Below are 13827 nucleotides of genomic sequence, written 5' to 3' on the forward strand. Positions count from 1 at the left end.
CGATTAGTTGGTGAAACCCCTAGTTCATTGTGCTAAGCTCAATTAAAGCACAGACAGATAAAAAGAAGAAGAGAAGAATATAAGAAGAATAAGCAGGCGTTAGAGATTTAACCCTCTTAATGGCCGCATTGAAGTCCTCTTAGAAGTGTTTTGCACCTCAAAATTCCCTTCTTTAGAAGAATAATGAGGCACAAATAGACCCAGTTACCGTTGTTCATCCCTAATTTAAGAAGCTTGTTCTGTGCGTATGTTTTTCACACACCGAGAATACAAGGGCCTTCATTGTATAACATTTGGCTGCTTGCCACTGGGTGGGTCATTAAGGCTGAGCAAGAGGAGAAAAGAGCAAAACAAGGCGAGAGACAATTCAAACACTTGAACCACTACAGAGTGAATTCGGAGAGCGAAGTGGTGAGGAAAAAAAACAAGTGGAAGGGAGAATCATGTTATTGCAGGGTGAGGTGGACAAAAGCGATCACTTTGACACTCCACTAAAATGTTATCACTTACTGGCTTTTGAAGTCATCCGTAAATCCTGGCCCGATCCTGTAGGAGATGTTCAGAGCTCCTTTCCAGTTGTTGGGTGGAATCGGTCCTCCCATGTTCCTGTTGAAGCAAAAATCAAATATATTATACACCAAAGCACTTATCTTATACATTAAGAATGCCAATACAAATTCAACATCCAAAAGAAGTACAAGCTTACACATTTTTGTTATTTGGTCCACGCGAATATATCTCAACAACTATTGCATGGATTTCTATTAAATGTAAATATAAAATACATTCCTGTCCCACACATGTTGACTTCTCATGAGATTAGATTTATTTTGTAATGCATGTCTAATAATTTGATTTATGATAAACTATTATCAAAACATGTGATATTCTCATCTGTCTTTGTGCCGATTACCACATGTAGCATGCTCACATGTTTAACAAGAGCACCACTAACTTGTAATTGTGTGCATTTTAGCATTAGCTTTACTTCACTGTAGACCTTCTTCAAAAATGACTGATTTGAATGATTGCATTTTAAAAGTGTGGAAAGAAAAGAAGATTGAAATATGATTTTACTTCAGCAGGTTGATTGCATCATGGAAGCCGATTGGATGCACAGGAATCTTGGGAAGACCTACTCCATCCTCAAGACTTAACCTATAGGTATATTCTGTAAGAGAGCAAACATGACTATGTTAGTTAAACTCAAACACATAATTCAGCCTCTCACACTTATAGACACTCATACACACCTTTAGCTGGGTACCCTGGTGTGAGTGGGTCTCCTGCTCCATTCAGGTTGAGAACATTTCCTCTCTGAGCTCCTCCACCGGGTAGGTTCCAACCATCAGGATATGGCTGCACGCACAAACACAAACAAACACATTTAAAATGCTTGATTTGAATCCACGGATTGAATTAGTATCCTTGATTCCAATATTGATTTGTTTAGAGATAATAACCATGAATAAGTGTACATTCTTGAAGGCTATGTCTGGCATCTGCTACTTCTTTATAGTTGTTGTTTGCAGAGTCACTTATGGGTTAAAACTTATTTTAAGGCTTATAATTGTGTCAGTGTTGTCGAAAAACAAATGTTCAAACTACAATGGCTGTTACAAATCCACACATGCACAGTTTTATAATGAACAAATTAACAAAAAAATGATCCAAAATACTGTACCTGGACTCCGGCAGCCCAGTAATCGGCTGGGTCTGAGAACATAATGATCCCCTTTGCTCCTGCTAACATGGCATTTTTCACCTGGTGGAGCATACAGAGTAAAGTGAGTTATTAGTAAACAAAATGTTATTTATTGCTGTCCTCTTTTTCCTTTGTGCATCAGAAAATAGCATGGTTTGACATTGACAAATCACATTGAATAATCAAAGATGTATGAGAAAAAAGATTGTATTCTTCCAGTACACCTAGCCATAAGTATAATCATTTAATTGCACAACTCAGTCACAGAAATCCTTTAACTGTGGGTTTTCATGTGGAGTGATGACCAAGACTTTTCTTTTCCTACCTTATTGCCTCTGAATATTTTCCCATATCTGACGATGACAATCCTCCCAGTAGCATTGACCCGCATGTCTCTCTCTAACTGGAAGAAGTCTTCTGTTCGACCATAGTTCACATACACCAAATCCCCCTACAGAGAGACAGAAAGAGGAGACATCTCAGGTTATCAGATAGCTGACGGTGAGGATTTGTAATGTTCATATTCCATGTTGACTTTTACTTCTGCAGTGAAAACATATTCAAACATCACTGTCTGCTTGTGAGTATGGTTGTTGTTATTTACCTCAGGTTGTCCTTTGGGAGAGAAGGCGCTGTATGGTGGCACGATGTTAGACACATCTTCATAACCCTCAGGAACAGGCTCAGCCAAGGAAGTGTTAAAAACCTGTGACAGAAAGATGAGCACAGACTTAATTAGATAAAAATATTGATGAGATCACCCTTTATTTACTAAAATATCATATTTTCATGCTTTACTTCTACATTTTATAGGGGGAAAAAATACTATTTTCTGCAATAAATGTATCTCACAGATAATTGTTGTTACATCCCTCTATTTAACATTTACTTCATGAATCAATTACCTTAATGATAAATTATCATTACAATTGGCAACATCATTTTTACTGTAATATTTGTGTTCAATAATAAATTAATAATAGTTGAGTCATTTTGATTCTCACTATTTTCTGAAGTTTTACAAACCAAACAACCCACTAATGATTCATAAACATAATCAGCAGATTAATCCTTTATGACAATAACCCTTTTTTGCAGCTCTATATACAAAAGTTTGAAATGAATTAGCTTTACATTAGCAAACTATAAAATGCTGCTTAAGTCACATAAGGCATTTTCTGCATCGAATACTTCTACCTTTATACTTTTAGTTAATTTGCCTAATACTTATTAGCTATGTTACATTTTCAATGCATGACTTAACCTATATTTGGGTATTTTCACACTGTTGTGTTATATAAGTACTTTTACTTAAGCGTGATTCAGATCCTGAATCCCACCCAGAGTAAATAGGGGGTCAATATGTAAATGCTAGATTTGTCCTTTACAGGTCTGATACCAAAACAAGTCCTGTGAATTATTGGCTGATACCAGGTTGTCCTATTCTACTGTAGAATATAATTCCAGTGGTCTGACACTCACCTTGGTATCTATGTGCTGCTCAGGGTATCAGCTGAAATGTGTTACTGATTAAGCTGAAATGTAAACCCGATTTTGTTTGTGATCCTGAATGCATCCTAGCAGTATGCTTCGATATAGCCATGCTGTAAAGTCTGGTCAGTTTTTCTTGCTTGCTACTGTGCTGTATCATTATCTCTACAAATTGCGGTTTATCTCGCCACAAGCTATAAAAGGACCTTGGACCTGAATGAGCCGTCTTGTGTTTTTAATTTATCTGAAAAGTCACAATGTGGACGCTGCAACTTTGTTATCTCCCTAAACAGACTCAGCAGCAGTTATGTTAGGGTGACCAGACGTCCCCGTTTGTATTGGCCTGTCCCCGGTTGAAACTCTCCCCGTTTTTTAATATACGTTAAAAACACATAGTAGGGTGAAATAAAACGTTTCATGTCAGGAAACACTGGTCAAGCCAGCCCCCACTTCGGAAAACACAGTCAAAAGCACGTTGTATTGCGGTGCGCGAATATCCTATGGATTACGGTAGAGGCCTGTAAAAACTGTCTTCAAAATAAAAGCGTTTACTCGGTCAATAAGAAATATACCTAAAAAACACACCAAACATATTCATATATCATAATGGAGCTTAAATTAAGAAATATGTACTATATAATGTGATCAATAATAATTTAAAACAAACTACGTATAACTACCACATTATAACTGAGTGAATGTAAAATGGTATACNAGCTCCAACCAGCCCGCAGCCGTCCGCCGCTCCGACACCTGGGGTAGGCAAAACAGCACTCTGTTGGAAATGTGTATTGCGTGTAGCATCCGCCGTGATGTTGGCTTCATTCTCTGGTGTAGTTTGGTATGGACCAGGGCACGGATGAATATCTCCAGATAGCAGCAGACAGATGGTGATTAGCAGTGCATTACTTTGTTGAAGGCGAGCTTGTGGCTTTGAGTGTTTCTTTAGACACTTTTGTATAAAGATGGAAAAATGAGAGACACCGCTCGAGTGTGCTTCCCATATCCAAAGTTTCCAAGAGTTGTATGGGTTTGTTGGCTCAACAGATCAGCCTTGTTCGCATATTGTGCGTTTTGTTGCTGGTTTATGTCAACAGGTCTTAAAAAGTTCAAAAGTATTGCGTGTATTAAGAGAGCTGTGACTGCACCCACTGCACCTGCCGCCATTGCAATAACAAATATACCTAAAACACACACCAAACATATTCATATGCTGGAGTTTAAATTAAGAAATATGTACTATATAATATGATCAATAATCATTTAAAACAAACTACATATAACTACCACATTATAACTGAGTGAATGTAAAATGTAAGTATACAGTTATGAAGACATATCTGACATTTCCACTGGGTGACTAATTGTGTGATACCATCTCACAACACTCCTAAAATAACATTACTTTGAAGCACAATTTAAAATGTATGCTGTTTAAAATCTCAAATTAGATCTATTGTCCATCTATATTTTGATTATTATTTAATGGAAACCGTCCATAATCAAGGAGTCATTCGAAGTCAATCAAATACTTATTTCACTTCAGGGTGATAGCAGGACACCCCATCTAGTCACTCAGAGAGAATAAGGACAATCTGATGTACAGTTTCAAAATAAAAGACTTTTGAAGTCTCATATATGAGCTATTATCCCTCTGTTTTTAGATAAGAATAAAACAAAAACTATCCAGTATCAAAGACTTATTTCACTTCAGGGTGATAGCAGGACACCCCATCTAGTCACTCAGAGAGAATCTGGACAATCTGATGTACAGTTTAAAAATAAAAGACCTTTGAAGTCTCATACATGAGCTATCTTCCTTCTGTTTGTATCCAACAGCTCAAATGTTCGAATTACATTAAACCAGAATTGTCCCCCTTTTTTCTTTAACAGTGAAGACAATTGGATATGTTAATGATATATTGACTGCAAAACTCAAAATGTCCCCGGTTTTCATTTTGAAAATCTGGTCACCTTAAGTTATGTGCTTTTTCAAATTAGTTTTTTTGTTCATGTGTGTTAGAAAATAACATGGAGAAATTGATCAATATCATAAAACGTTTGGAAATCATTAAACTAAAGCATATATTACATTTCGTTTCTTACAGTGGATACAATGCATGCAAATGGTCTTTGAAATAGATAGCGGGTGGCTGTGTTATAATAACGTGGCTCTGACTGCTATGCTAATGCTATAGAAGATGGGACCAAACAACAAAAACAAGAATGCACGAAAAGAGGTTTTAGCAAGATATGCAACATGTTTTGCTTCTTTGTAAAACGCACGTTGTCTTTTTTCAGTATGAATGCATTTAACTGGATGTTTTCATGTCGTAGCCTACCTCACTGCCAAGCTGATCAATTATCGAGATGTAATTCGGCTGTGATTTGTTGGGATAGGACAGCAGGACGTCATAGGGCACCATCTCCACTGAGTCCAGGCCGTACTCCTTCCAATCTTTCATGATCTGCTCTGCATATTTCAAATTCTGCTCTGTACCGGCGAGATGTGGGAGTCGTGTAAATTTCCTGTGGAGAGAATGTCAACAGTGAGTAAAGATCTAGAAGTTGCTTACAGAATAAAATGTATTTGGGCCATAACGCACTTCATTTGAATGTGCAGATTAGCAAGGGAAAGTGAGATATTTGTTGGAAAGTTAGAACAAATTTAAGTAAAAATGCATGGAAAGCGTTTCTTGTTCTGAGACTGCACTTGAATACACCATCAAGTCTTTAATGTTATGTATTTTTCCAGATGGTTGGACAGCATTTTTTGAAGCTATAGGATGTTTATAGTACACTGAGGGATGCTTCATTTTTCTATTTGGAATCTTTGGAAATGCTAATAGATCAAATAAATAATTAAAATAAAGTAACTTAGGTTTCTAGTCTTTTTTTCTTCTTTTTTTCCCCTCTTTTTTTTCTACCCCGCTAGCTCGCCCATGGGGTTAAGAAGCCTAAGATAAATGCCAACAATTGAGTTGCTGTGCAAGTGAACTGTTTGGCTTGATATAGTTGTGAAATGGAAAAACATATGGCAAAATTGGTGCCAATTCAGAAAGCTGTCAACTCCACTGGCTAGCGATCAGATACCGGAGTGATTTAATACATCACTCTCCTCTCCTCCCCCCCTTACCTATTACCTCATTCACACCAACGCAACTCCGGTTCAAGCTCCGTGCTAGAGCTTTTCAGGTTCAGAACCGGTTCTTCGGTTTAGCTCCGGCTCTTTTCACACTGCCCAGAGTCCGACTGGTGCTGCGTCATTGCGTCATCGTTTGCTTCATGACGTAACCGTTTGCTTGCCTGGCTGACACCGACAACAACAATAATGGCCGATTGTGCTCCAGCTTCCTCTGTACCTCTTCGGAAGACCAGATTCCCAGTAGGTAGCTGGTCTCTTCAGTGGACCACTGCTGCTTGTTAAGTTTCTCCATCGTTGTGTACAAACTGGATAAAACGCAGGCTGTTTTTGTTGTTATTCTTTCTCATATTTTATTGTAAAGCGTCTTTGAGCACTGGGAAAATCGCTATATAGATATTATGTGNTGGACCACTGCTGCTTGTTAAGTTTCTCCATCGTTGTGTACAAACTGGATAAAACGCCGGCTTTTTGTTGTTGTTCAGGAGTTGATCCCGCCCCTGCCCCTTCCCCCGCCTCGACGTAAGCGTGACGTAGGCAGTGCTTTTGCTCTGGCCGGACAATTTTTTGGTGCTCGAAAGAGGCTGCTCCGCTGCGGTGTGAAGAGGAAAACCCGGTGCTTTTCAAGCTCCAGCTCCGAACCGGCCCTGAAACACCGTTGGTGTGAATGGGGTAATATATGTGACCTAATTCAACAACACAACCCTACCCATCTCCTGAGCTCTGCTGTTGCTAACCTACTGCAGCCCATCAGGACTAAGTTCCAGACCTGGGGCGACCAGTCGTTCGCTGCAGCCTCCGAGTCACATTCAAAATACATACACTGCATAAAAGCCGTCAAAACAACCTATAGTCCTCTACCCAAACCCACCTTTTTTCAACTTAGCTCAGGGCTGTTTTTGTTGTTATTCTTTCTCATATTTTATTGTAAAGCGTCTTTGAGCACTGGGAAAATCGCTATATAGATATTATGTGTTGTTATCTATATGAATACAAGGAACTCCCGAACAAAACTCAAATATGTTTCCCTCCCTGCTGAAACCTTTTCTTTCAAAGAAGGTTGAAGACTGTTTACAGTTGTTTAGATGATTTGTTCTGATGGATAGAGAGTTTTTGTGTGTTGGTATTGCTTCTTACCTGAGATGCTCTCTGATCTGCTCTGGCCGCATTTCATCCAGAAACTCCCGTAGATACTTGCCGGAAGGAGTATCGTTTGGAGTGTTTGGATGTGTGGGTTTTGCAAACCAGCCTACAAAACACAGACACACAGACATACATAATCCATACAGCATAACAACAGTGTCTCTTCTTTCAGGACTGAAACCACTTTATGACTTACAGTAAGGGAGAAACCGAATATCTATTAGTCACTCACTGCCCAGCTGTGTAAGATCGAGACAAACTTTGCATGACCATAGTTATTATATTTCAAATCTAGTCGTGGTTATGGACAGCATGTGTTAGCTGCTGTGAGCAAGCACACGTGAAATGTATCAAAGTAGTGACAAACTAAAAACGCACACACATGATAACACACCTTCAATATTAAACTTTAACTGCAATGATAACATTTGATAGTTTTTTTTAAATAAATATAAAAAATAAAAACATTTGATAGTTATTCCGAATAAATTAAAGATTGTATGTACTTATGTTGTGCAGTGGTGTTAAGTAATTAAGTACATTTACTCAAGTACTGTACTTAATTACAATTTTCAGATACTTGTACTTAAGTATTTCCATTTGATGCTACTTTGTACTTCTACTCCACTACATTTCAGAGGTAAATATTCTACTTTTATTTTTGGAACTTTATGTATATTTAGATGCAAATTTTACTTGAGTAAAATTTTGAATACATGACTTTAACTTGTAACAGAGTATTCTTACACTTTTACTTAAGTACAAGACTTGAGTACACCTTCCACCCCTGAGGTTTTGTATCTATTCATGTTAATTCAGCATCTGCCTTCACATCCATTTACAAACTTGTCCTGGGCAACTATCATTAGTTCCATAGTTATAAGTTATTTCTGTTAACAACAGACATAGATAGCAGTGTAGATATAACTTGTGAGTAACAGTCCAGTAGAGTGTAAGTTTGTGCTGTATTATCAAGTCTTACCTATGATGAAACCAAGCAACAACAAAGCTGCCACAACCACAGTCCATCCGATCCACCGAGTTAACCTGCCCTCCTTTCTCATTTTAAAGCAGCTCGTCCCACAGGCTTCCACGCGCCGACACAACTGCACAGCACGCTCGCAGAGATAGGGAGTAATTTGTTTAGGTAGAGCACAGAGGGAGAGTGAGAGTGGGACAGGGAGAGAGGGAGGTGACTTTCTGTGTCTGGCAGGTTGCAGAGGACTACAAAGAGGGAGCTAGTCATTAGTGATATGATTGGCCAGTAGGCTGATGACAGTCTTGTGCTCCTTGGCCATGCATGTGCTGACTCAGTGTTACTCAACTATGGTCGGGAATCCAGAGTCCAGCCAAGAATAAGCTGTTAAAGTAATAATTAAGTCAGAAAGCTGTCAAAAGTCTCCATGAGCCACACTGAATGCGCAGATTCCAGTAGAATTAAAAATAAATGCATTGTCTTGAAAATAATCTATGGTGATTAAATCATAAAAAAAGACAAAATAAAGTAACATGTGTTCATATGGTGATAAGGGGTCACTGAATGGCTTTATATGGATGTGTGTGTGTGTGTGTGTGTGTGTGTGTGTGTGTGTGTGTGTGTGTGTGTGTGTGTGTGTGTGTGTGTGTGTGTGTGTGTGTGTGTGTGTGTGTGTGTGTGTGTGTGGGTGGGTGGGTGGGTGGGTGTGTATCAATTGATATGGCTTTCACAGTCAGCTGAATATAAAATACATGTTGGACATTATTTAAGATTGACAGCTGTGCATGCTTCTATTTAGAAAAATATATCCATCTGTATGGACATTTCTGTAACAGTAAACATTAACATTAAAATAAACCAGTTAACCTGGAACTAAAATATAGCTGGCTATAAAAAGGGGGTAGATAATAAATCATATACCATTAACACTAGCTGCAGAAGCATACTGTATATCCATATTCAAAAGTGAAAAATGTCATTAATAACATAACATCTGGAAGCCCAAACATAAATGCATGAACATTTAGACATAATATAATTAGGATGCTCACAGTAAATCACTATTTGTACCTACTAAGTCAAAATAGAATTTTTTCTGGTAAGAATTTTAAGGTAGAATCTCATAAGCGAATGCAATTATAGTAAGTCAAAATTCCGACTTAGAAAGACAACTAATGGAACCACTATGTGTATCTTTTCTATTATGCATAACTTTTAGCTATTTTTTCTTTTCCTGTCAGAACTGGGTTTTCAGCTTCCTTGTTCTTATCTGCTCTATCTCAATTTACATAAAGTTGACATATAAAGTCATTCACCATAACTTCTTATCACCCAACAAAATAGACAATAAATAGCGTTAAAGTTATGAATCCTATAGCTACCCAGTAGATAATGGGTGAGTTTATTAAAGTGTTATATTCCAGGTTCAGTTTAGGATGAAACTCAAGTTACAGCATATCTATTGCTATTAATATTCTGACATATTTTCCCACACTGTAAGCTCTACAGGCCTGGTCTTGCTTGACCCCTCCTGGTCCTGTGAACAGCTGGGAGGGCTAAAGTGCGGCTCTTTTATGCGGTGGGCTGGAGCGTGAAGTGTGGAGGAGGCTCTCTGCCCTCAGGAATTTGGGGAGGACACAGACTGCAGCTCTGCCTCATCCGCAACATACTGTTTGTTTTAAAAAAAACAATGCAATGTTGTATTACTTTTATACAATCAATGGACCATGATTTAGTTAATGATAAAACGCCAAACCATACCAGGTATTATGACTTCAAGTGACAAAAGTAGTTATTCTGCGTTATGTCCCATTTTAGAATCATATCTAATCATTAATGCATTAATGTTTTCACTGCTGGTAAAGGTGGAGCTAATGTAATGAATTGATGTACTACTACTGGATGTATTAACCTATAATTATCTATCATAGTTTATGTATTAGTTTATTTATATATATATATCTGAATCTGTAAAGTAAGAAGTTAGTACATTTGTCAAATGTATGTAGTGGAGTAAAAAGTACAATATTGGCTTCCAAAATGTAATGGAGTAGAAGTTTTGGGTAGCATAAAATGGAAATACTTAAGTAAAATACCTCAAAATCTTACTTAGGTAATGGTATAGTACTTGAGTAAATGTACTTAATTAAAGTACATTACTGAAGAGAACCAAAATGAATGTCTGTCGAACACACGGTCACTTCATTGTTAGACTGTGGCGCCCTCTATTGCCAGAAAGTAGCAGTGTAGCAATGCCTATTGTTCTCCATTGTGTTTGTTGGTTACTTTACTATCTACAAAGTCCTTATTCCTAAATGTGTTTTAGAAATATGTTAAAGACGCTGCTCACTTAAAGTTCAGGCCTGTTGTAAAGCCAACTGAGGTGAAATGAGGAGAAACTTTAAGATTGAGTCACGTCGCTAGGACTTGTTCTCGGGGGATGAAAAGTCAAACTGCGCTCAGAGCAGTCAGCGGTGACGGAGGAGGAGTGAGGGGGGACGGAGGAGGAGGGGGGACGGAGCAGACACCGGCCGGTCTGTGGATCTGCACACACCACACACACAGGCACATAGAGACAGAGCTGCAGGGTGGACGAGTCTCTACCTCTAAGCCACACCGAGGCTTTAGTGGAAAAGTTTCGGCAGCTGCTGAGCCCGCGAAGGCATCATGGTTGTGTCGGTGCGGAGCTGGGTCGCCAACGAGGGAGGAAAGCACTTGGTCCTGGTGGGGAAACTTTTGTCAGATGTTTTACATTTGGCTAACTCCACTTGTGTCGTGATTTTTGTACCTGCTCACGAGCTCTTGCAACAACTTTTACCTTATCCTAAGATAACTTGCAATTTGTTTCACGAAGTTCGGTACCAACTTTCACCCCGAGGAGGCTAGACATTAATTGACAGTAATTTTGTCTTTTGTCAAGTCTCTAAAGTGAGGGAATTGTAGCCTGTATACGCTATCAATGCAGCCTCCTCATACTTTAATATGAAAAAGGATGTATTGTTTGTTGCAGCCTATGAAAGGTGCAACTTAATGTTAATGTGACAATGTTAAGATAATGATGCTACATTTAACTGTACTTCCTGTGCTGTGTGTGTAGATGCTGTGGCTGGGAGCAAACACCTGGCTCTTCCTAAAGACCTTTCTGCTGTACTCCACTGGACAGCAGTATCACTATCTCTACAAGATGCTCGGGGTAAGACCTAAAACATTTACATTCTTCATAGCCTTCTCTATTTATTATTTTCCAGCTGTGTCTCAACAGTTTTTGAAATGCCCTCAAAGTTTTTGATATTAATGAACTAACTAAAGTAAGTCTTCTTTTGTCAACCTTTGAAGAAAGAATGAATGTTTTATTAACATATTTTACTCTTCCTGTGAATTGCCTCTTCTTCTTTGACCATTAAATAGCTAAATGTACAAAAGTTTGCGATGAGAAGATTTGGTTGTATGTAGTTTATTGTGTTCTTTTATTACCTTAATTCTCCAAAAGTCACTCGTTGGCCTGGGAAGCTTGAAAAAGTGATTTCGGATCTGCCATTACTGTTTGCTCACATCCTCATATTGTCGTCTGCAATCACACACACATCATTTGTTATTAGTAATACCTGCTACAACCTACAAACACGTATGTACTAGATATGATGATGTCACACGTTGTGACATGTAACAGTCTGAAAAGCACAGCACATGTAAACAATGAAATAAGAGATGGCTGAATTCAGTGTATTTTTCATGGCAAGAGATCTTTAATGTTATTCCTAACACCTGTGCTTTTTCTTACTGAGAAATCCAAATGTTTTCTATAAAAATATAGATCAGCTAATCTCAATTTACTCCCAAATATAAAACAAACTATTGCATATCTCACTCCTATACATGCAGTAGTGAGCGGGTGAACAAGTGAGTGATTTTGGACACAGCTCTATTGTCCGATGGCTTTCCATTTTTTGGGGGGGACTTCCTCAAGCCCCTAGACACCTGTGTTCCACTCAAACCGGTGTTTTCCCTTATTCTGGATTAGATTTCTATTTAGGACTATTTTCGTGTGTACGCAAAGTTTGATTGTATTCAAAAGATTAATCTGGATTATAGGTAAACTCATGAGTTAGCAGTTCATTTGAAAGGTAACAATAAAGATCTCCTTTTAAAAGGTACATTTTAGGGGACAATCAGAAGTAATAGCTGCATCCCCAACACTGACCAAAATTAGTAGAGAATAGATATGAAATATTCACTAAATAAGTATTATTACAGCAGCCATGTTAACATGACATTTCGGGGTAAACACAGGTGTAATTAATAGTATAAATGATGGGTTATTAAGTGTCAGTCATTCCAGTGAGCCAGCATTTACAATACCAGGGCCCTAGCCCACCTACAGAACCATCATTAATGTTATTAATCAAATTTATATTAATCCTGAAAATACATGCCATAATGGCTGCTGTGATAAGGGCCTATTGACCCCAAAATTGGTCATGCTACACTTCTTAGTTAATTCCCCGATGACAACAATGTCCACAACTTTAAATGTTCATCAGTACAAGGACTAAATCTCTGTTTTTGAAGAGACATGCTGCCCCTGGCTTCTATTTATATCACAGGAGCAAGTTTTTGTGATGGATGGTCGACTGTCACATGCGGGTCTAATGAGCTTGAGTTGTGACTTCAAAACTCTGTGACGGCAATTAGCCGTGTGTGTGTGTGTGTGTGTGTGTGTGTGTGTGTGTGTGTGTGTGTGTGTGTGTGTGTGTGTGTGTGAGCCTGTGTGTGTTTCTCTGCTGGCTAAAGGGCCTATCCAATTGTGACACAAGCCCGGGGCATAGTCTCGCACACACTCACATCTCACATAGAATCAGGAATTCAATTTTGATGCCTGTTAACTCGTGAGCATTGGTGTAATTGTTGTCACAAGTTCAGGTTAGAGTGTGTGTGTCTGTGAGGTGTGTGTGTGTGTGTGTGTGTGTGTGTGTGTGTGTGTGTATGTCTGTGTGTGTGTCTGTTATATGCATGTTTGTACCAGTAAATATTCCTTGTCTTCGGAGAAAATCATACAAAACCCAAAGTCATTACCGTCCAATCACCTTATACTTTCTAAGGTCAGACAGTGCCTGTTGCTCGCACACAAAATACCTGTGTGATAGTTTATGTCAGTGTCAACATCAAAATGGGTTGAAAGAAAGGTGTCTGTTTTGTAAGAAATTAAAGTTAAAATAAGATATGGCAGTGAGCAGCATGTGTGAGCTATTCATGCACTGCCTGTACAGTGGGAGGCACAGGGCAAGTGTGGGCATGCCACTGGCCTTGACTGAATGCCTTGCCAGAGGGCTTACGTTTCTGTGTGTGTGTGTGTGTGTGTGTGTGTGTGTG

At 38.6% G+C, this 13827-nt stretch overlaps 2 protein-coding genes across 2 annotated transcripts in view; one reads left to right on the plus strand and one right to left on the minus strand.

The window, feature by feature from the left end:
- Positions 1-502: 502 nt before the first annotated feature.
- On the minus strand, positions 503-8699 carry LOC104945059 (glutamate carboxypeptidase 2-like). Its single transcript, XM_010770688.1, has 9 exons — positions 8464-8699; positions 7476-7587; positions 5539-5725; positions 2310-2411; positions 2031-2156; positions 1685-1765; positions 1254-1359; positions 1078-1171; positions 503-606 (listed from the first exon to the last, which is right to left on the minus strand). Exons 1-9 carry the CDS (start codon positions 8543-8545, stop codon positions 507-509), a joined length of 990 nt encoding a protein of 329 aa, XP_010768990.1. The 5' UTR covers positions 8546-8699; the 3' UTR covers positions 503-506.
- A 2269-nt stretch (positions 8700-10968) lies between these two features.
- The window catches only part of LOC104945063 (NADPH oxidase 4-like), a 5220-nt gene continuing 2361 nt past the window's right edge, over positions 10969-13827 (plus strand). The window contains exons 1-2 of the mRNA XM_010770689.1: positions 10969-11181; positions 11555-11650. Coding sequence (XP_010768991.1) covers positions 11125-11181; positions 11555-11650 — 153 coding nt within the window. The 5' untranslated portion in view covers positions 10969-11124. The remainder of the gene's footprint in view (positions 11182-11554; positions 11651-13827) is intronic.

Source organism: Notothenia coriiceps, unplaced genomic scaffold, assembly GCF_000735185.1.
Source record: "Notothenia coriiceps isolate Sejong01 unplaced genomic scaffold, NC01 NC01_scaffold00009020, whole genome shotgun sequence".
NCBI lineage: Eukaryota > Metazoa > Chordata > Actinopteri > Perciformes > Nototheniidae > Notothenia > Notothenia coriiceps.

Bases quoted from the DNA above. Each gene is read 5' to 3' on its own strand.
- LOC104945059 (XM_010770688.1), bottom strand. From the start codon at position 8,545: ATGAGAAAGGAGGGCAGGTTAACTCGGTGGATCGGATGGACTGTGGTT. The intron at 2,157-2,309 runs GTAAATAACAAC...GTCTCTCTGTAG, and splicing joins CTCCCAAAGGACAACCTGAG to GGGGATTTGGTGTATGTGAA. The intron at 607-1,077 runs GTAAAATCATAT...TTGCTTCAACAG, and splicing joins GATGCAATCAACCTGCTGAA to GAACATGGGAGGACCGATTC.